Source organism: Rhinolophus ferrumequinum, chromosome 13, assembly GCF_004115265.2.
Source record: "Rhinolophus ferrumequinum isolate MPI-CBG mRhiFer1 chromosome 13, mRhiFer1_v1.p, whole genome shotgun sequence".
Classification (NCBI taxonomy): Eukaryota; Metazoa; Chordata; class Mammalia; order Chiroptera; family Rhinolophidae; genus Rhinolophus; species Rhinolophus ferrumequinum.
The window spans coordinates 12,519,997-12,544,549 of record NC_046296.1 but is presented as its reverse complement, the minus strand read 5'-3'; the positions used below and the strand labels follow the sequence as shown (position 1 = coordinate 12,544,549).

The window sequence follows — 24,553 nt, the reverse complement described above, 5'->3', positions numbered from 1 at the left end:
GTGTGGATTGAAATAACACACAAACATAACTTTTCTTACAATTAGAAAGCATGTCGTGTAAAGAGTTAGACTTGCTACACCTACAGGAGGAAGTAATAAACAAAATGCATTTTTGAAAAAGAGATCAATTAGGGAAGCTTGATTTTTCTGACTCCATTCTAGCCAATACCTGCCTACATAACCCCCTGCGTGTAATCCCCTACAAGCTGTCTTTCCCGGGGGCTACTTAGCCTTTGCAGTGATGAAGTGTATGGGTGGCAACGAAGCTTATCAATTTAATGTAAGCTCATTTTTCTCTTTTCCTTTGTATCTTTAGACCCCAGAAGAACTAGAGGACGATTCTGACTTTGAGCAGGAAGATTACGACGTGCGTAGTCGGACAAGTGTTCAGACCGAGGACGACCAGCTCATTGCAGGGCAGAGTGCACGGGTGAGTGGACATCCAGGACTGTGGTTTGTGGCCCAGTGGCTGCATTCAGCAAATTGGTTTGAGGGAATTTCTGATTTGCAGGAACGTGGAATCCCAGATTCATGGCTCTGAAATCTGTGCTCTCATCTGGCGTTGTTTTTAGCAACTCACATTTTACACAATGGAAACAACCCTCACTGCTTCTGATTCCTTTTGACTCAGTTCTCTCTTCATTACTCAAAACACAGCAGCCACAACAAAGCAAACACTTACGTGTATAATGGATTTTGTTGGGAATGGGGATTATGATTAGATTGTTCACAACAGCCACGGACACAGGAAGTCCAGATCTCACATTGGCACAGACACCCTCGTGTGTCTTGAAGTCTCCAAGCTTGTTAACAGCACAAGAGGCAATGACAAATGGAGAATTAGAGTACTCCTTTTTTACTGGGCTGTCATAGCTCCATACTCTGGCCTAGGGTCTCTATAAATAAGACCACCTCTTTTGAAATTGCCTGAAGGCTATCAGAATAGAGAAAGAGCCTTTTTCGCCAATACCTAATTTGGGCCAGGGCGGTAGCCCTAAATCTGTCTTCCATGTGATAGAAAAATAAATTATAGAGACATACTAGAAATATGCCAGTTTGAGTCATCTAGCAGGAAGCAAAGAAAGGTGACTGCTCTGGCTGACATTTGAACATTCCTGAACACTTTGGAACACAGTCCCCCAACACAAGTGTTCCAAAGAGGATCCTGGAATCTGACCAATCCCATCAGCTGTATCTCCTTGAGGGCAGAAGCAGGTAGTCAAGACCCGTGGCAAAAGATGAAATCCCTGGGAATTGCAAAAGAGAGTGAGACTCTCCTCTCTTTAAAAGCTCAATTGCCACAGGGTAAAAGCAATCCAATTATAATAGAGCTGAGAATTAGATATTTTAGTTTTCTGTGTTAGGTTTCATGGCAGAAAAGATCATCAATAGGAAGCATGAGGCTGAGAACGAGGTGATAAATTAGGAAAAGGATTAGGAAACACCAGAAAGCTGACAGGGACTCAGAAACTGAAAGAAGAGTAAGAAACAACCAATCAGAGGTTAAAATAAAGAGGAGTCAAAGAAGACTAAGTCTTACGCTGAGTCAAGAAAGTCTTTGTACGTAAAAACCTAAGTTCTCTTTTGTGCTTTATATCCCGATCGTCTCATCTAACAATTAAATAATCCAGAAAATATAGATGGACATGTTTAGGTGAAATGTGAGGGTAATGGCCAGAATATTAAAGACCTCCGGCTTTGATTTCAGACAGACTTGGATTTGAATTTTAAAGCATAGAGTGAGGAGAGTGAGGACCGTGTTCAGTTACATGTTGCTGAATTTCCTGAACTTCAGTCTTGTCATCTGTAAAATGGGCATAGTAAACGTATGTGATAGAACTCTTCTGAAGTTTTAGTTTATAATGGTGTAAAAAAAAAAAAAAAGAAAAGAAAAAAATGAGGATAATACCAGACATATATTAAGTGCTCAATAAAGGGTAGCTGAACAATGTTATTCTTTGGAAGAGAAATCTCTTTTGATCACAGGCTGGTGAAGGTCGAAAAGCACACACAAGTAGGAAGCCCCTACTTTTTAAAATTTCTTATGGACTCTATTTAATTCCGCCCCCAATGTAGAAAATTGGGAAGTTCATTAAGCTGAGAGTCTTTTGAGCCTATGTTGGCATAACGCTAAACTAATTCATCAACCAAGTCATTCATCTTCAAAATTCAGTAAAACAAGCATTTTATTTTTATGTCAATGACAAAGAGCAAGTTTGAGTAATTCATCCAAACTTCAATCAGTTCAAAATCAATTTGACGGATTGCAGCTCAGTATTTATACAGCCCAGTATCTGTTGACTTGTTTTCTCAAAGACCATGCAATATTGTACGACCCTTATCATATTTTATATAATATTCACCATCTTTCAAAATATAACAATTAGTCCCACTTTTTACAGGGAGAATACAGTCCCATTGTACTTCCATTTCATGAATCTTTCTTACATTAGACATCGAGTCAATTATAGGTGGAAACAAAAGTCACATGGCACCCATCTATATCATCTATTATTTCTTCACCCAATGGGTGAAAAGAAAGTAGTCTCTTTTGAAATTATTTTATTGTGAATTATGAACATGGTCCAGGATAGTAAGAACAAAGTACCCCTATAATCCAGCACTTGCTGATTTGTCTTTTAGATCTATCATCTGGTCTGTGTGACTAACTCTCAGCAGGCAGCATTACTTATTGAGTCAGCTTGTTTTAGCCTGTAATTATATGATGACAAATCAGAGACGTAGAATTATGGCTGTAAGTTGGAAATAAGAGGGTGCATCGAATTGCTGAGATGACACAGATGGTTGAACTTTTGACCAGAGAAGTGTTAACTTGGTCAAAATCGTGAAGGAGGCAAAAGTGGTCTTTGACAGAGGCAGTTGCTCTTTCCAGCAGCAAATTCTCCCTTGTTAATGGCCTTATTTTGTGTTCTCATTTAGACATTCCTCTCTGAAAATATTAAATTAATCTAAAAGGTGAAAGTGGAAGAAAAGCTTTTAGTACCCACTCCAACGTTACTCTCAAAATCTGAAGTTAGAGTGTTTATTTCCTTTATGTGTCCCTATCTGATGCTTCTCTACAACATTTTATGAGAAAGAGGGGAGGAGGAGGGTGAGAGAGAGAAAGGGAGGAGAGGAGGGGAGGGCAGGCAAGGGAAGAGAGATTGCAATTAGGAGAGAATGAGAATAGCCATACCCTGGTCTGATAAAATCCAGAAGTGATCAGACCTTTTGATCCTCAACATGACTGCTTGTAATCCCTTTCTTCACAGGATGGTAGAGCTAAAATTGGTCAGCAACAACTCGTAGGCACTTAACCTTGGTGACAGAATGTATTATCTCGAGTCACGCTGACCTGATTTTAAATATGGGCTCGGCCAAGCTGGGTGACTTTGGGCAACATCTTAATCTCTCCCTGCCTCACCTCTGTGTTTACATACACAGTGGCTACCTGGTAATGTCATTTGGAGAACTGGGTGATACAATGTGCCACAGGATTTGCCACATAATGTTAAGTGGATGGAGAAGATGATGATACATGTAGCATGAGCTAGTCCTTCATTAGGAGAAGGGCCAAATGATTTAAACTGAAAGAGCTGGACGATTGAGGCAATCGTGAACATTTTTACTTAAATTAGTGGAATTAATTACTTCAATTTTCCAATTCACCTCACAGCCTGAGACTGGTAAATTCAAAGGACCTACACCTTAACAACTTATAGTTATTAACCTGCGGTACATGCAAGGGAATAGAAATGGGTACGTTGAGTTTTAGCCCTTTTGCTCATCATTTGTGAGCATTCATCTGCTTGAAACCTTAATGACAGACTCTTGCTCGGTGTTTAAGAAACCAACACCTGTCAGTTTGGAAGCCCATAGACTTCAAAAGTCACTTTTCTTTTTGAGATTGGAAAATAATTATATCAAAAGCTCCTTGAGATTTAGATTGAAGAAATGATTCTCGGTTGAGTGGTTGTTGGCGTGGATTAGTGATTTGTACTTTTGTTTGATAAGTAGAGTTTATAACATTAATCAAAAAAAAAAAAAAAGGTTGGCTGTTCACAGGAAAGGCTGGGAACCTGGGGTGGGCACGGGGTAGAAAACTGTGGATTTAAGTCTCTGATGCCACAGCTCTGAGCCCTCAGATCAACCAGATCTGGAGAGGTGTGCTTGGTACTGTGAAGGGGAAGCTGCCGAAACTGCGACGGCCCCGCGTGATCACATCACTCAAACAGAAACACTGATTTGTTTGCTTTCCTCTTGGCCATGAAAATCATTTTTCTCACCTTCCCTTAATTTGAGGGAATGGACAATTGCATGTTATTTATTTTGTATTCAACTTGATTTCAGTGTAAGCAGCCTCTAATTTTTGTTCCCCCTACCTGGAATGGCTTTAATGTGTTAACATTTCAAACTGCTGAGTTACAATGATAAGGTCTAATTAAAACTCATATGTTGAATTTTAATTTGATTAACTTGCAAATTTTGCAGTTTGTCATCTACTGTTTATAGATAACCTTTTTTTTTTTTTTTAAATTCCAGTTTCAGAAAAGGTCAAGTATGAATTTTTAAAAGCCAAGAGCATTTGTAAAATATTTTGGAAGAGACTTCGGCTCATTGATAGCTACATATGCAGAAGCAAATGTAATGACACTTGCGCCCCAGTCACACACCATTAAGTGCATTATGCGGGTTGAGCACCCCTAGAGTCAAAATAACAACTTTTCCTTTGTAAATCTGCATTGAAGGGGCCAGTGTTTCTTTAGAACTGTGCTCTTAAGAAATGTTTGTCTGTTCTGATAACTCCTCTCTAACTATGTTGATGTAGTAAGTGGAAAAATGTTTACGCAGTAAATCAAAAGATATTTATTAAGCTTCTGTTCTGTACAGGATGCTGAGGCCCGTACCGTAAGGAAGGTCAGAGGGAAGTCAGAGGTAGGGCATTTATAGAAATTAGAGAAATGAGCAAGGCAGTTAATATTCAAATGTTCCATGGCACAATTGAAACTCAAGTGATACAGTTCACAGAGAAGTGTACACCCTTCGATGCACAAATTAACCCTTTGAGGACAATGAAAGGTTCATTGCTTTCCGTTTGGGGCTTGAATGTAGAGTCTGGAGGTTTGCAGGTTAGATTTATAGATTCTGTTAAAGAGAAGTACCTATTGAATGCTTTATATGGCGCTGGTTAGGACTTGTGAAGTCTAAGTAAAACACAATTATCAATTTTATATATTTTATTTCTTTTTATTTATTTTATTTATTTTATTTTATTTCATGCTCTCTTGGTCTCTCTTCTGGAGGTGTATCCCAGAACCAGAGGGATACTAGGGGTTACATTCTTATCCACGTGTTCCTTCTGTGAAGCAAGTTACACTTGGTCTGTGAGGATGCAATCAGGTGATGTCAAACATTTCACTGAGGGACTGCTACATCAATGGTGTTTTAATAAATAGAGTTGATTCTCTTTATTTGTGGTACTTACAAGGCCTGACAATTAAGTTCATGAACTTGTTGCAACGATGTTGCTAAACTTTTTTGATATCAGAGATATTATTCATTATGAATTTGTACCAACTGGACAGTTAACCAAGTTTACTATTTGGAAGTGCTGAAAAAAGACTGTGTGAAAAAGTTAGATGACCTGAACTTTTCGCCAACAATTCATGGCTCTTGCATCACAACAATGCACCAGCTCACACGGCACTGTCCGTGAGGGAGTTTTTAGCCAGTAAACAAATAACTGTATTGGAACACCCTCCCTACTCACCTGATCCAGCCCCCAATGACTTCTTTCTTTACCCAAAGATAAAGGAAATATTGAAAAGAAGACATTTTGATGAGACTCAGGGCATCAAGGGTAATATGACAACAGCTCTGATAGCCATTCTAGAAAAAGAGTTCCAAAATTGCTTTGAAGGTGGACCAGGCGCTCGTGTCAGTGCATATCTTCCCAAGGGGAGTACTTCGAAGGTGACCATAGTGACATTCAGTAATGAGGTATGTAGCACTTTTTCTAGGATGAACTTAATTGTCAGACCTTTGTATGTTCTATAAAGTCACCATGAACACTTAATCAGCAACTACTGAATCATTGCTCCTAGGGGAAATTCAAGGCTAGGTTCCTGAGTGCTGCTGTGTCAATGTTTCCTTCAGTCAATCATACATAATCTTGTTTAATAGGTGCTTCTGTTTAGATATCTTACTTTCTTGTTTTGATTCACTTACACTGATTTCGTACAGCCAAGAGCCCTATAACTCCTGCCTGACATGAAGCTCACTTAATACAGTGAGCTTCACATCACAGCTCACATCACAGCCTTTTCTTCACATCACAGCCTTCTTGTGTGCTTGGGGCTACTAGGCAGCACTCGTGAGATTCTTGGGTTGTACAGCAATATCACCAACAAAAAGTACAAAGATGTGGAAAATGTGGAACTAAATACACCACAGGAAGGACACCTTTGTTTGTGTGAGTGCTGAAACAAGAAGCATAAGAACAAGAAGAATAAGAGAATCCCTTATTCAACCTCACCTGGGAACATGTGTGTTTCTCATTTTCTGCAGCTCTGTTCATATCTGTGAATGACTGTGAAAGTACCACAAGTATTAATTAGGGGTTGTAGATAAATTTTAGAGAGCAGGCAAATGTGCAAATAAAGAATCCATGAAAAATGAGAATTGACTTTCTTTTTCTACATTCCCTTACCTAGCAACTTATTGAAAATCAGCCTTTGCTTCCTAATCTTATATTTTATCCCACCACACTCTTAGGCTTTATACAGAGCTGTGGTCATCTCAGGATTTCCACAGAGGTGGTAGATGAGGGATTGGAATAGGTAAGCCATTCCTGGAATGCCCAAGGCAGGGAGGGTTTTTTGGCATCTTAATCATGGACTCCATCATTAACACTCATAGAAAGTCTCCCTACCCCACCCCACCTCACTCCACTTGAATGCTCAGATAGTGTTTAAAATTCCTCACTGACAGAAGGCCTTTTTTTCTTTTTCCCTTTCTCTGATCAGATTGTGGTGTTGAAAGAGATGGATTCTTTCATCTAGTAAAAGTTTCCAGAGACCAAATATAAAAATTGTCAAGAATAGATTCTTTTGAACAAACATATGTCATCAAAGCAACAGAGAAGTTATGTTACTGTCAGTCTGTGCACCTTTGGATCTCTGTATTTTTTGTATGTGGGCGTGGGGATGGGGAATTTGGGGACCTTCTCAGATGTCTGTGTTTGGTCTTCCTGGGGATGGAGGGCACTTTCCAGAATGGTGGAGCAGCCTATACATCTTGTCAGGGTCTGGCTTTGTCATTAACTGGAGGCAGAGTCAACCTACTGTTTGAACTTCCTTTGTCACCATTAATTAGTCCCACTTTTCTGTAACCCACACAGGCCATCATGGCGCAACTACCACAGGAGGAGAAGGCAAAAATAGCTGAGCAGGTGGAGATATTCCACCAAGAGAAAAGCAAGCTGGATGCTGAAGTAGCCAAATGGGACGACAGCGGCAATGATATAATTGTGCTGGCCAAGCAGATGTGTATGATCATGATGGAAATGACAGACTTCACAAGGTGAGACCCAGAAACAGGGAGACGGACATTTTCTCATTAAACCCAGAAGCCTAGCAGTATATATTAGCATGCAAAAGCTTGCTGGAAAATGAAAATATTACATGAAAGCAAGGTGCTGGTATTATAAAATCTACATGAGTAAGTCAAAATGATCAGAACCTAGTTCTTAGCAGATAGAATTCTGTTCTTTGGTTAAGGAGAACAGATTCATTTTTGTAATTATTATTGTTTTAATTATCTATCCTACATCAGTCATAAAATCAAACCCCTGAGGATTGGGTGACTCATTTTTGATCTGTGCTATTTTGCAATGTACTTAAATACTATTCTGAAGATAAGGTGAATGATCTGTTAATATCCACTTGGGAAAAGTATCTATCTATACATATGTGTGCATGTATACATGTAATATGTTTTAATGCTAGCCCATGATCTAGCGTTAACTTCAGCTGGTTTTTACCCTTACATTTAAAGGACCAGGTTCAACAACCTGATTCCATAATTTTGACAGATTAATTAAAAATTGTATGTGTTTTATTCCCTTTTGCTCTGAGCAATGCTTTTAATAAATCAAGACACGAGTCAGAATTTTGTCAGGGGCTTTTTCTTCATCTGGGGTCATCGCTGTTTCTGGCTTTGCATTTTCAGTCTCCTCTGTAAAGGGAGGTGACATTTCTGTCCTTCCTACCTCGCAAAGGTCAAACCAAGGCAAAGCAAAGCTCACTGAAAAGATCCCTGGATTTTGATCCAACTATCAGATGATTTTGGACCAGTCTCTTATTGTCTTTATTTATTTGCAAAATGAGGAAATAATGCTTTTCTTACATATTTCACAGAAGAGTTTTAAATTCCAAAGAGGTAACACATTTGTAAATTATGCTGCCATACAAATATAAGCTATCATTGTACTGTAGATATTTTCCCCCGGGAACACAGACACACGTAGACATGTGTGACCAAAGGTGTTTTAATAATTCCACATGGTATTTGTTACTCAAGCTACGGAAGATATACGGCAATGTCTAAACATCACCTTATGGGTGACAATTTTTTTTTAAATGATTGTTGAATGCTTCTAATAAGAAAAGCCTGTGATTAATTATAGGTTATAATAAAATATGGAACGTCTCTGACTCATCCCCCTTACCCTTTGCCTCTGGCCAGTATGTACTAATGGCTTTGCTTGGCCCTTTCTCCAAATATTTTGAAATTGTTTTTTTACTTCACTGGAATGATTTTACTGTTATGAGCGTGACCTTTGAGACTTTTAAATGTCATTGTATTCATTAGAAGTTCAAATTTATAGATTTAGTCTCTTTTAGCTTCACAGATTTAATTCACACACACACATGCACACACACACTCACTAATAATAGGAAAGTGTCTGAGCTATTTTTTAAGCCTGAATTTCCTACAAATCATACTATCATGGAAGCCTCAGTCATTATTTTTCAAGGCCTGTGATGACTTAATTTGCTTGCTTTCAACATTATATTAGTACTTTATCTGATGGATATTGTGCAATCCATTAATAACATCACTTGAACAAATATTCTCATTAGTTTAAAGTGAATTATGAATTAGTCATGTTGCTAGTTTAGATCAAGAGAACATTTTATAATGATCTACATTATATATAACTATGGTCAAGGAAGAGAGATGTTTGAGGAGGTCTTGTTAGATATTAAATAAGACAGATTTTCTATTAGTCAAAGTATAGTTTTAAAAGTGAAAAGAAGGCCGCTTCAATTTCCTAGGGATTTCATATAATCATTTGATGCTGATTTGGATAATGAAATGTCTAGGATGCTACTGGTGGTCATGTGTCCCACTGCCTGATGAGGAGTTTTGTGCCCCTTTGTGAGGGCACAGGGAGGAGTACAGGAATTAATGACCAAAGAAAAGAAAAGGGTGTGCATTAGAAATAGAACCCTGGAAGCTAAGGTTTCTGCCTCTATCTGCAGGGCTTCTTCCTTTACAAAGAGGTGGCTGACTTGAGCCTTTGTGGCCTCTCAGCTAAGTTCACTGCACTTGATCATGTGTATTATTATTATTGACCTTGCATTTTCCACTTCAAGGAGGAATAATATTTTCAGCTCTATACCTCTGATAGCTTCTGTGTACTAGTATGTCTTAGTTAAAGGAATTGAAACTTGGCTCCCCTTTCAAATCATATGTTTAAATGGAATACGGATGCAAAACAAATACTCTTGCATTTATTACCGTATTTTATTCTTATCAGTAGCTAACTTATTAATTTGATTCAGTAATCTCAATGATATGCACACCATTATTATTAAAATTGGAGAGGCTCTGCCTCATTATTTATGTAATAACTTCTTCCTGGAGGATAAAACTGCTATGCCTCACGTCTTTTTGCTGTTCTTGACTTCCACCTCATGGGCGATGGCACAAGCACTGTCACGCAGAGGGTGAATCCATAATTCTCATGTCATTTTTGGGAAAGAAACAGCGTGTGCTAGTCTTGTGTTCCAATAACGAAAGGTGTGCAGATGACAGCAGCACAGGAAAGAAACCCAAGTGTAACTGTTATAGCAAGAGACAAAGCTGTCTTTTAAGATTAACCATAAATTCTCATCGTGAAAGGAACAGGGTACAGGCTAAGAAAAAAAACAAAAAACTTTTAGGGTTACATCGAACTGTGAAATACTGAGGACTAGACTTAAGCATCATGTAATCACTCCACTCTTGTCAGATACTCACTACCTCTGCCTAGGTATTGCCTGACTGGTCTTTCAGTTTCAATTCTTGAGTCCTTGTCTGTCCATGCCACGCCACATCTGGCCATTAAAGAGCAACCATTCAGCTCCCTTTGCACAAAACTTTCATTAGCTCCTCTTTTCATAGAATAAAATAAAAATCTTGAGTTTGCCATCTAAAGTATACATGTATTAACCCTTAGCCTTCTAATCAATTGGGTTCACATTTGTACTTCAATGTCAAGGCCATACTATAAATGTCACTACCTTAAATAGTTCAACTCATATCCCTGACTCCGCATTAATCTCAAGATTCATTCAACTTTTCTACTGTGCTGTCTTCATACTGCTTCAGCTGATTGGTGAAAGTAATATTTCCCAAGCACATATGATGAAACCCTGGTTCTGAATGGAGGCTCCTGTGATTCAATGCATTTGCAAATTCATTCCTTATATACTATATCTCATTATTGGTGAGTCTTTTATATATTGACAAGTTAGAGGTATTGAGAAAGCTATAGAGCAAATAAACTTTTTAATTGGAGAATTTGGGTATTGAATACATTACTTAGACTGTATGAACACATTGGTTTTTCATGTTAATACCTGCCTATCTTTTCATGAAATAAATATGAATTATTGGTCAATTATAGATAGCGGTGATATAGTGATAGTTTTGCATGCCTCTCTTTTTATTTCTTTTTTTTGGGGGGGAGGGAATTACTATTTCCTGGAAACCATCCAAACATTGACCTTTGTATAAGTATCACCTATTACCAAAGACAGAAGGGTTACACATATCTATAGTACAGTAGAGCCACTTCTACAGCTTCATGTTCCTTCCAATAAACAAAAAACATGTTCCAGAAGGAACAATATGATGGTTTCTATCTTTAAAGTCACAAATTCCTCAAAGCACCTTTAAAACTCAGACCAGAGAATCTGGTCTGAGGTAGGAAAACACAAAGGGTGTAAGCCATCATTTTGAGATGGAACTACAGCCATTGGAAGCCATTCCCTTTTTCAACATTGCCTTCCAGTGATAGGAAGACTTAAATTCTGATCTTGTCTTTTACTGCGTCTGATACATATGTTGTATATGAATTGATTCATAGATGATAGCTAGCTAGCTAGATTTTTTTTTCTGTTGGTCATTTTTTTCTTGTTTCTATACACACTTCACATTATTCAGTTGACCTGTGGCTTATTTAGACCTGTGCCATCCAGTAGAGTAGCCACTAACCACAATGTGGCCATTTAAATTAATTGTTTTTTTATTGTGGGTGAAAAATATATACAATAAATTGACCATTTTAACTATTTTTAAGTATACAGTTGTGTGGCAGGAAGTACATTCACATTGCTGTGGCAACAATGATCGCCATCCACATCTAGAAAATGTTCATTTTTCCCAACAGAAACACGGTACCACTGAAGGTTAACTCCCACTCCTCTATCCACTCAGCCCCTGGCAACCATCATTCTCCTTTGCATCTCTATGAATTTAACTCCTCTAAGTGTCTCATAGAAGTGGAAACATACAGTATTTGTCTTTTTGTGACTGATTTACTTCATTTAGCATAACGTCTCAAGGTTTAACCATGTTATAGCTTGTGTCAGACTTTCATTTCTTTTTAAGGCTAAATGATATTTCATCGCATGTGTATATCATATTTTGTTTATCCATTCAGCCCATTGTGGGACAATTAGATTGAGTCTACATTTTGGCCATTGTGGATAATGTTGAGGAACATAGGTGTACAATATCTCTTTGAGATCCTGCTTTCAGTACTTTGTTGTCTATGCCCAGAAATGGAATTGCTGGGTTATATGGGAATTAATTGTTGGTTTCATTTTTAAAGGGGACCACTGTACTGATTTCCATAGCAACTGCTCCATTTTACGTTCCCATCAACAGTACACAGAAGTTCCGACGACTTCTGCACTTCCTGGCCAACACTTCTTATTTTTGTTTGTTTGTTTGTTTTTATAGTAGCCATCTTAATAAGTTTGAGATGATATCTCATTGTGATTTTGATTTGCATTTCCTTAATGATTAGTGAGGTTGAACATCTTTTCATGTGCTGATTAGCCATTGTATATCTTCTTGGAGAAATGTCTATTTAAGTCCTTTGCACATTTTTTAATCAAGTCGATTGAGTTTTTAATGTTGAATTATAGGAGTTTTTATATATTTGGACATTAACCCCTTGTTAGTATGTGATTTGCAGATATTTTCTCCGATTCTGTGTGTTGACTTTTTACTCTGTTGATTGTGTCCTTTGATGAGTTGGGGGAAAACTGGATTAAGGGTATATACAACATCGCTGTATGTACCTTTGCAAATTCCTGGGAATTTATAAATACTTTCAAAATGTAAAGTTAAAAATAGAATAAAAAATGAATAAAATTAAACTCAGTTCCTCATTCAGACAAAGCACATTTTAAGTGTTCTATAGTCACCTGTGACAAGGGGCTACTATATTGGGACAGTGCAGAATTATAGAACATGTCCATCATTACAAAAATTCTTCTGGACAGCCCTGCTGTAGACACTCTGATGTCTAAAGGAGTTTTAGAATTCACTCCCAGCCTATGCAGTGATGGCATTAAAAGAAAATGCTACCCTTGTACATAAGCTTAATGCAGGGTCTTTTCTTTTTAAACATACTAGTCATTACTCCACAGTTACTGCCCAACTACTAGTAAAGACAGCTACCCAACCTGGTACATAAGCAGAAGGAAATAAGTAATTTTCACCACCCCCACCTCCCAAAATGACACAACTATTTTTTCTATTCCCTTGTTTCTTCTGTTCATGATGTGAGGAAAGTAGACTATGTCACGGATCCTATACTCAAAGAATCTGGCCCTTGAAACTTTCTTAGAAGTGTCTTGCATGATGATCAGAACCATACACTAAATATTCAGGATTTTCTAGATGATTAAAAGAATTTTCTTATTTCAGCCTCATGAGGCTATGAGTAGGGTTATACCTGGTTTTAACTGCACCTCAAGTACTTATGTATATCTAGACTCTGGCAGTTGACAATTTTTCTTGTGTTATTTTTCTGTTGTAATTATAATGGTTTCTATTTTTATATTTGCATTTTATTTTTTATTTGATATGTGTATATATTGCGAGATGATCACCACAGTAAGTCTAGTTAACATCCATCACCACACATAGTTGTAAATTTTTTCTTGTGATGAAAACTTCTAAGATCTACTCTCTTAGCAACTTTTTAAATATGTAATACAATATTATTTCATCCCCATGACTTAAGTTTAAAAATGTAAACTTTAAGGTTGAAAAGTTTGTAATTTTTAAACCCCTTCTCTCATTTCACCAACCCCGCTCACCTCAGGTTATCATCAATCTGTTCTGTTTATTTATGTTTTCACTAGTGATACAATTTCATTTTTTTTATATATTCCATTGTGTATACACCACATTTTCTTTATCGTTTATTCACTGATGTATATTTAGATTGTTTCCGTATCTTGGTTATTATAAAAGCTGCAATGGACATCGGGGTACAGATACTATTTGAGTGTTTTCTTTTCTTCAGGTAAATTCCCAGAAGTGGACATTGCTGGGTCATAAGGTAGTTCTATTTTTAGCTTTTTGAGGAGCCTCCATACTGTTTTCCATAGTTGCTGCATCAATTTATATACCCACCAATGACAGGGTTCCCTTTTCTCCACATCCACCTGCACCAACACTTGTCATTTCTTGTTATTTTCCTTCTTTCTTTTTCTTTTTTAATTAATACTCAATCTAAAAGGGTGAGGTGGTATCTCATTGTGGTTTTGATTTACATTTTCCTGACGATTAGTGATGTTGAGCAGCTTTTCAAGAACCTGTTAACCATCTGTGTGTCTTCTTTGGAAATATGTCTATTAAAATCTGTTGCCCATTTTAAAATTTATTATTTGCTTTTTTGCTATTGAGTAGCAGTTCTTTATATATTTCAGTTATTAACCCCTTATCAGATATATGATTTTCAAATATTTTCTCCCATTCCATAGGTTGCCTTTCATTATGCTGATGGTTTCCTTGCTGTGCAGAAGCTTTATAGTTTGATGTAGTCCTACTGGTTTATTTTGCTTTGTTGCCTTCGCTTGGGTGTCACATCCAAAAAATAATTATCAATATGAGTGCCAAGGATCTTGCTGCCTGTTTTCTTCTAGAAGGGTTATTGATTTCAGGTTTTATGTTCAAGGTCTTTGAACCATTTTTATTTAATTTTGGTGTATGGTGTAAGATAGTGGTTTCAATCTATTGTATGCAGCTGTTCAGTTTTTACCATTTATTGAAGAGTTTGTCTTTCCCCATTGGATATTCTTGGCTGCTTTGTTGTAAATCAATTGACCAAATATGTGTGAGTTTATATTTATATTTTAAAGCATTACATTGACTCACGAAGAATTTAAAAGTAAAAGGTACAAAATTTATAAAAAATACTCTGGAAGAAAGAATTAACTTTTTTATAAATGCTACAGGGACAACTGGTTACTCTTATGGAACAATAAAGAACGTGGATTCCTATCTCACCTTATAACAAAAAACTAAACTGCATGTGGCCTTTAATATCTAAATATGAAAAACAAACTTTGAAATTTAAGAATAAATTGGAGAATATTTTTGTTATCTTGGATCAAAGATGAACTATTCCTTTTTTTCTAACTTTATTGAGATATAATTGACATACAACATTGTGTAAGTTTAAGGTATGCAATGTATTGAATATATATTGCAATATATATTGAATATATATTCAATAAATGTATTGAATATTTATATATATAAATGATTACCACTATAGCTTTAGCTAATACCTTCCAAAGGAAGAACTTCTTAAAGAATATGTGAAAAACACAAACTCTAGTAGAAATGATTGATACATTTGACCACAATAAAATTAAAATTTATATTAAAAAACTGTAATAAAAGTAGACATGCAGGCTAAAGGACTGGAAGAAGTAATTTGCAACATGAATAACTCACAAAATATCAGAATCCAAAGTATCTGAAGAGCAGAAAAAAGCAATTTAGGTAAAAACAAATAAATCAATAGAAAAATGTACAAAGGATTTGGATAAACAACTCAGAGAAAAGTTTATATGAATGATTCATAATAATTATCAGTAAATAATAAAAAGAGACTTGGCCACCTCTGTCATCATGGAAATGAAAATTAAATTGTTTCATATCCATCAGATTGACAGAAAAATAAGTGACTATTTAAATTATGAAATATAGACCTATAGAAAAGTGCATAAAAATAAATGTACGACTTAAATAGTATTATAAAGTAATCTGTATAATCATCCCCCAGCTTCAGAAACCACCCCCACCCCACCCAATATACCTTTTCCAGATCACAGTACTCTTCCTTTCTACTGGGTGTAACTACTCCCTTGACTTTTGACAGTGGTTTGCTGATTTTCTAGGGAATAGAAAAGCCCTCACTTATGTAGCATTTGGGATTCCTATGGAGTAGGCACTCCCATCCTGGCAGATTTCAAGCTACCAACATGTCAACTGACTCACCAAATTCCATGAAAATTTAACAATCAACACTTACAAGCATGTACAAATCCATTCCAGAACTCACATGCCATTCCTTACTTCTTTGTTTTTTCTTCCTTTAAAAATAAATAGTTTTACTACCTAAATAAGAATCCTGAAATAAAATTTGTATTAGCTGAATCTGACAATATCAATATTACATTACTTAATGAATTGCTTTTGAAGTCTTTCTTCCTTTCCTATATTCTGGATGAGTTTAAATAGCATTGGGATTATCTTCTTTAAAAGATTTAATGAAGTCCTCTAAGAAACCATTTGCATTTACTAATTTTTTTAACCAGCTTTCTCTCTTGGAAATTCTTGAAGTAAACAAACATATGATTGTTAATAATGAAAACTCAAGTAGGGTGGAGCTCTGTGTGAATGGGTTAAAACTGCAAAAAAAAAAAGATATTTTAGAGTTTGAAAGTTTAAAAGAGAAAAATAAATAATGAGAACATCATTAACATTGATAGATTTCTGCATCCAAACTTTCCTTTAAAAATGTACAACAGAAACAAGGGAAAATTTATTTAGAGATAATAAACAAAATAATGTCAGAGAATGGAAGCCAGAGTACACAGAATCTTTAACTCATCCAATATTAAATAAAATTCATATGTGAAATCTCTGTCTGTATTTTAAATATCTGAATAGCCATGGGAAAAATGTCAGTGTTCTTTGTGGAAGAGTTAATGTTAATCACAGCAAAATGAAATATCGTAAGTTTTGAATTTCCCTATGTGTGTGTTAAGCTTTGACATGAACACAATATATTTTACTTTTAGACTAATGTGAAGAAAAAAGAAAATCTCAGAAGAGAAATTAGGAGGGAAACTGAACAAATGGCCTTCACTTATAATAATTATTTTAAGACATTTTAAATCTTCTATTTCTTAAAATGTTGTTATGTAATGATGGCAATATGGCCTACTCTATATAACCTTATGTATAAGTGTTTTATCCATATCTTATCACATTTCTAACTATAGGAATGTAATTTTGTAGCATTAAAAAATGCATAGATTTTTAGATACACATAAGGGAGACCAGGATAAGTAGCAATGCAAAAAAATAAATAAATAAATAAATAAATAAATAAATAAATAAATAAATATATTTAGCCTATCATTTTATTTTTTATCATTTTTATCTCTCAAAAGAGAGAAAGAAATTATATCATATACTATATTTTGTTTAAAGATTTATGATGCAGCACACTTTACTTTTCCTCTATGATAAATATTTAAAAGACATGTAATATTAAACAGTTCACCTAATTGAATACTTTATGTGAAAATGGTTTGGAAGTATAAAAACATCTACTGTCACACAATGTTTTTTGTGTTCCATCATAAATCAGTACCAGGAGCACATAAGCCTACCAGAGTAAGAACTCAACAGAATTCTAAAATTCTGGCTGAACAGTTTCCCATTATGTACAAGAGACAATTGCTTGTCAAAGTGCCAAAGTGGACTTAAAATTGTAATAAGGGTGCTGGACATGGTATGAAAGACAATGCATGTATGTTTATTTTGGCTAGACTCTGATTTAAATTTAGAATTTTTTACTTATGATTTGTATAAACGTAGATGAGTTCATCATTTTAGTCTATTTTGCTCTTCTTTAAAATGGAAATGATGATACGTTACTTGCCAGCCTTGTTATGAAGACAAATCCAGGAGTACCTATAACAGCATGGAAACATAGGAAGCATTTCAATATTAAAGTCCCATTGTCCTTGTGGTGATCATCCTTTTTAATGGAACACTGTTTAAAAATATGTAAATTAATGTAAAGAATAAAATGTGAACATGCACATCGAAATAGAGAAAAGTATTTCATAAAGATGAATGGAAGTAGATTATTCACATGGAAATTGAGATGGAACTGAGAAACTGAGATGAAATTGAGATGAAATTGAGAAAACATTCAAAATTTTTCTAACGTGGCCAGAGCCAAATACAAAGCAGAGTCCTGAACGAACAATATGGTAGGTTTGTCTATTTCTTGTCATAAAGTGGATTTCTAATTATGTTGTTTATGTTGTTTCAGAGGCAAAGGCCCATTGAAAAACACATCTGATGTCATTAATGCTGCCAAGAAAATTGCCGAAGCAGGTTCTCGAATGGACAAATTAGCCCGTGCTGTGGCTGATCAGGTAATATAAGAGAGAAGAATGGAATCATTAATTAGTACTCGGGTTCTGTAATGGGTTTTATGCACCATATAAAATGCCTCTGAAGAATGAATTGTAGAGAATCACTAACATTTTATAAACTGGCCTCTAACTCTTGCTGAGGCTGAGCTGATGGAGAAGATGAGTTCAATTCAGGAGGGACTGCGAAGGTCTGTGACTAAAATTCCTTGAGAAAGAAGAGCACTCCACAAGGCAGGAGACATGACACCCAAAGAGTCATGGATTTTCTCGGCTGTCCTCATTCAGAAATTCAATCACACTGACTAAGGGGGAAGAAAAAGATATAACTTTGTGTCTTGTTATTTAATATTGACCTCATCGTAATGATGATCTTCATAATTCATAATAATTTATGCTCTAGTATAAAGGGGATTAATCCACATAATCAAAAATCTTTAGATTTCAGCTTTATTTTCATCCAGATTCAAAGGCATCAGAGATAAATGAAATTCTCAGAGTAACTTTTGTGCTTTTAGACTGAACTAACATAGAGGTTAGAATAGTTCTCAACCTCACCTTGAATATGTGAGTTGATTTCCACACTTTTCATTTTTTTGGCTTGAATTAGAATCCTAAAATCCTGTTCTAAATATGCGTTGCTACAGTAATGTTCCATTTCTTGTAAGGGTACATTAGGCAATAGACTTTTCCAAATTACTGATACCTATTCCTTTAAGCAACAGTTTACAGTTTGAATCATTTAAAAAGGAAAATGTCTTAAAATGTAACATAAGATTCTGAAACAGGAAATATTATATAAACTATCATCTACTTGGAGACAACAAGATGAGCAGGAATTTGTTTACAAGATTACAACACTGTGATGCTCTCTGAAGACATTGAAATGCACAGGATTGTTTTCTCCTCCACAGATGGCCCTAGTCTCCTATGATTTTGAGCCAATTATTATAGTTTTTCTCCCTCATTCCTTAACATTAGGCTGTTCCTATAAACACTGATTCTCTGCAACATTCCAGATTCTAGAATACATAAAGAAAAATACATTATTAAACTATTAGGATTACATTTAAAATAAGCCAACAAATTATCTCATTTTAAACATATATATATAAATATATATATATATATAATCTGAGGGAATGTATTTTGCTCACTTTTGAATTTTTGAGAAACACTTAATAGTAAAGATAATTCATTAAATATTACCATAATGTGAGAACTCCCCCAAATGTATAGGGTTTGAGAACCAAACCATTACTAATTAGCTAATTTCACGTCACTATCAACTGCCAGCCTTCCCAAAATTCACAGCATTAAGTTGAGCTTCTTTCTGCAGTTTTTTTATGTATCTCAGAAAGTTCATGTAGAAAAGAGACAATGAACTAACTTAAAAATATGTATGCGTGCATGCAAACAAACAAAACAAAACTGTACCAAGAAAGAATGCCATATACACATATATACACATATATATATACATATATATACATATATATATATGTGTGTGTATATATATATATATATATATATATTTTTTTTTTTTTTTTTTTTTTTTCCCCCAATGTTGAGGGTAGTTGGGATGAGAAGATCGACCAGAGATTGGTGCTTCTGAAAAGAGTTTTATTAGGAAGGACTTCTTCCCAGGAGTGAAAGAGGATGGAGTTTGAATGTTTTTTTCTATTATAATCTAAACCTCAATGGCTAAAATGATTTCCCAATATGTTTAGGCTCATTGGGTTCAATATTTTTTATTCCAATTTTTGATCGTGCATTTTTGGACCCTTTTTTCCAACAATTTTGTAACTTGAAGCATAGCCCCCAAACAGTTTTGATATCTGGAAAACACACCACACATGCACATACACAAATCTCAGGATTCCCAATGTCCTTTGAGATTATGACAAAGTATTTGAATGCTATGTAATGATGATTTTAAATTAAATAGATGAAGGTAAGCATTGCCCTCTCTTTGTGGTATTCTTATTGTCATCAGTTGTGAAGCACCTTGCAATTTTTGCTAATGTTTTTGTCTGAATGGGACTTTTTTCCCCCTTAAATTCAGCTTCTATTTTCATGAAATGAGAGTTATTTTTCTTGATCCATCGTGCCTTTATTTGTGTTTTAAATGCGTTACCAAGAATAAGTATTACCAGGGAATGGATTGGTTGCCTTTATTTTCCTGAAAATGTTTTTATGAATATTTGAGATAAGGATGCAACATAAATTTTTTAAAGACTGTTCCATTTTTAATTTTTGTTCCATTGAGATAGAACTTCCAGTTTAATTTGTTGCAAGGTACTTGTATCAGAAGACTTGTCAGCCCTCTAGGGAGATACCATTTTAAAGTTAATTCTTTTTAGTATATGGACCTCTGGAGTTGGATAAATATTACAGTATTAAGTACTTGTAGTAAGCTAAAAATAGTCTGTAGGATTCTTTCTTGATAAGTACAGTTAGTGAAAAAAAAAAAAGCCATGATGGTAAGTGTTACGTATAAAAAAAACCCCTTTGTCATTTATTAGATAAATGGTTATGTCAAAACCACTGGCTTCACAGTATTCATGAAAGAATTCCTTTTCTTAAGCTTGAAAGAAACAGCTGGAGTCTTTTTCTTACAAGCTTATTCTAAATAAGACACCTCAGTTTGGCTGTAAGTACTTATTTCTTACAGTGTTTTATCAAAGATCTGGTGATTATATGTTTTTTTTTTGTTTGTTTTTTTTTAAATACAAGTGCCAGTTTGAACCAGAACTATGGAATGGCCTGGAAAATCTCGAGCTGAACTTTTGATAGCAATAGAAATAGATTTCAGTTACTGGATAGCCATTGGCATTGAAGCCTCAGAAATGCTTTAGGTAGTCATGTAAATGTCTGTGGAAGTGTTCAGCAAAGCTCCATCCGATGGACATCTGTCCATTTACATACAAAGACAATTCAAAGTCCCTGCTCATAGCTGACTCTGGCACATCCTTTGAAGGGCTCTATTGTTACTCTTATGCATTTATTTCAACTGGCATCAAGTTCATTGGACTCACTTCTGTTTCTATTACAGTGGTCATGTTTCTTCCCAGAATCTATTGTTTAAAGGAAGTTTATCATGTTGCTAAAATTTTGATAAATATGAAAAACCCAAAAGTGTTATATATTCTTTAGGGGATGATGCATTTCTTAGAAAGCCAAAGTAGACAAGTGATATTTCCCCTCATTTAATTGAATTGAAGCTCTGTCCTGTCCTATGGCAGAGAGATTGCCACACAGTGATTTCCTTCACACATATGTTGCGTTCGTTGTCTGTGTTAAAATAACTTTGCACATAGTGAACATTGAATGAGCCACTAGGAAGAAAAAAAATATATAGAATATTTAGTTTTCTTAATGGTTTAGAAGACAACTGGTAAAATACTCATCAACATGTATAGAAGTTTCAATAAGACTTTCTGGAAGCTCTTCAATATTCTTTTAGTAGCGTTTTATTAAAGTAGAGCTAACTATTCTAAACTGTTGGCTGTGGACTTTCTAAAATGATATAGAGTAGAAAGAAGTTAGGTTAAATGGATGTAATTAAGGTATATGACACTGAAAGCTTTTCTTCTCACAGCTTTTGTATAGCGTGTGTTAGAAACTGAGGAGTACTTACTAACTGAAATCACTTTTTTAAATGTTTTATAGTGTCCTGATTCAGCATGTAAGCAGGATTTATTAGCCTACCTTCAACGAATTGCCTTGTATTGCCATCAGCTTAATATCTGCAGCAAGGTGAAGGCAGAAGTACAGAATCTGGGAGGAGAGCTCATTGTGTCAGGGGTAAGCTGGGACTTGGACTTCACAATTTAAGTTCCCACTGTTGTACTTCCAAGGCAAGAATTCTTGGCAACAGTACTGCTAAAAACACCAAGCTACAGTGATTCATAGAGAGGTATTTTTAAAATAAATGTTATCACCATTATTCCAGAACTTACAATAACTCACAAAGAGCAATTTGATTTTCCAATTACCCCATGTTTATACTAGCCTTGTAAAATCTCCATTCTTCACAAGAAAACTAATTTCATAGTCTGGAAACTCATTGCTAAGCTGTGACTATTATAATTATTTGGGGCTTTGGTATATTTACTCATTGTGAGTCTACTTCCCTTTGTTAGTCCTAGTAATTTTCATTCTTTGTGCAGGAGCCAGCCTCTCTATGTGTGGATTGTGTTCACATGTTAGAAGTGATAAAAACAATAGGAATTCATTTATCAGGTTCCAATGCATACTAGGTTATCAGTAACCATTAAAAGCCAGAAAATGTTTGAATTGAATATGGGTTGATGTGCTGTTGCCAAAAACTAACATAGTTGTCAAACACTAACAATTATATATTCTTTGCTCGATCACTCCAGTGTTTCCCTTGTCATGAAAATATAAGTATCTGGTTCATTTCCTCAAATGCAAAGAAATATGAAGTTCAGTGAATAGAAGGATCATGATTTCTTGGCAAGATTTCTAAATGTATGTGTTGAGATTCTTCATCTTGGCTTCTTCTCCTCCCTCAGTCCCTTTCTTTTAACACAACGTGCCATCTATTGTAAACTATTTGCAAATTCCAAAGTGTGGCTCTGCCACCTTTAGTTCTTTTCCCAGTTGACCATGCTGCTGCTGCCATTTTAAGTGTGGCATTACAAGGAATGTAACATTGTCAACATGGTGAATGCCTTGTGAAAATCAGACTGATCATGAAGCTCAAGTCTTCCCTAAGCCATTTAAAAAAATTCATCAATTTGAGCATTTGATACAAATATATGGGAAAATCATTCTTGAATCAAAAGGTTTCAGTTCCTATATCACTCGGCTTGCAGAAAACATAGCTGGGAAAAGAGCTGATCTGGTTTGCATGGAGATGCCATCTGGAAATCCTACTCCATGCAGTCCCACCTAGAGCCCAATAAATTGGCTGTTTTGTGCCTCTTTCCAAAGCACAGTCACCTCTTTGCATTTCCAAAATGATCCTGCTTCAACATTCTTCAACAACCAAGTGCAGTCTGTCTTGCAATGTGTCCTTTCTGTCAAGTTGGTGATTACCAGGATTCAATCTGCCAAGAAGTGATCAAAACATTGCCTCTCCCTTGCTTCCTTTCTTATCTTCAGCCTCGATGGTATAATTTCCCATACCATTCAGCTTTCATGTCCATCTGTATATAGCATCTATGGTACTGAGTGCTTTTTGTTTCGCTTGCCTTGTGTGCTTTCATTTGTTACTTTCCAAATCTTATTTACATGGATGCACAAAGCATCTTTGTGGATCTCAGACTCCACAAACTCACGTAGACAATATTTTACGGGCAGAGTTGCTCTCCATCATCCTCTCAGTGCCCATTGTCCATCGCTGCCTCCAGAGCTTCATCTCCATTGTCTTTTCCTCATTTAGATGTAGTCCAAACCATCACTGGCTTGTATCACTTGCACTGTGGGCATTTGCAGAGCTGTTTGAGACTGAGAACACCATCAAGAAGCCTGTTTCCTTCTTTGAGTCTTATTGGCAAAGAGCATAAATCCTTGCATGGGAGGAGGCTTCTTTTCAAGGAATGTTATACAACTTTATAATAATTCTGAGTCAAGTGCATTATAAAGGTTTGCTATATATTGCTCAGTTGTGGGCCTGCTCTTGGGCCCCTCATGATTTTTTTTCCCCCAAGCTTGATTGCTATTTGGTGCCATACCTGCATCTGTAGTCTGTTGTCTTTGCCACTTCTGCATCCACCTTATTCTTCATCCTCCTTCACTGATGCCTAATGAACAAAAAAGTCAGTATGTTTACTTTGCAAAATAGCCACAAATAACTACCTTCAAAGTTCCAAAAAGATTCAAGAATGTGAGACCCCATACACACAGACTTTCAATGATTTTGCCAAGAAAGTACACCCGTGGTTTGGGCCCCATTTTTTTGTGTGTGTCTGAAATGACAAAGTTGCTATATTTTAAGGAGAAGCTACGATGATATAATGCACAATCAAACAAACAAACAAACAAACAAAACAGGAAATACTTGAATTTTTCTTCCGTTTTCCCTGTGTGTTTGTGTACATGGGATTCAAAGCTGTGGCTTTTTTCTGAAATATATGAAAGCCCCCATGAAAATATATTTGTCAGACGTCAAAGTTTCTACTAAAACAGACGAGATTTGTATAGATTATTTCCATTTTGCCAAGAAAAGTGATTTGGATTTCAAAATTCAGAGCCATGGTTTTATAATCTTGTAACATAATGAATATATGTTAAAAATGTACATGTGCACAATTCTATACCATGTCAGCATGTGTATGTTTTATGTGCTTCTATACATAGAAACTGGGAACAGCCTCTTCTGTAGTGCCTTTTGCGGAGAGGTGGCACAGGAAAACTCAGCAGGTCATGGGAGACAATGGGAGCAAATGCTCTTCAGAGTCATGATGGGGAACTAAAGAGAAAAGCAATTCAGGATGTATGCCAACATGTGCTCATTCACACAGCTGCTGTCTAAGAAGCACCATTATTTT

General features: G+C 35.7%; 1 protein-coding gene across 7 annotated transcripts in view; it reads left to right on the top strand.

Annotated features, from left to right (window-relative positions):
* The window catches only part of CTNNA2 (catenin alpha 2), a 1,256,663-nt gene that overhangs the window by 1,196,625 nt on the left and 35,485 nt on the right, over positions 1-24,553 (top strand). For all 7 annotated transcript variants that reach the window (XM_033125182.1, XM_033125183.1, XM_033125181.1 and 4 more), the window contains 4 exons: positions 317-430; positions 7,400-7,581; positions 17,933-18,038; positions 21,708-21,842. In XM_033125182.1, the coding sequence (XP_032981073.1) occupies positions 317-430; positions 7,400-7,581; positions 17,933-18,038; positions 21,708-21,842 (537 nt within the window). The remainder of the gene's footprint in view (positions 1-316; positions 431-7,399; positions 7,582-17,932; positions 18,039-21,707; positions 21,843-24,553) is intronic.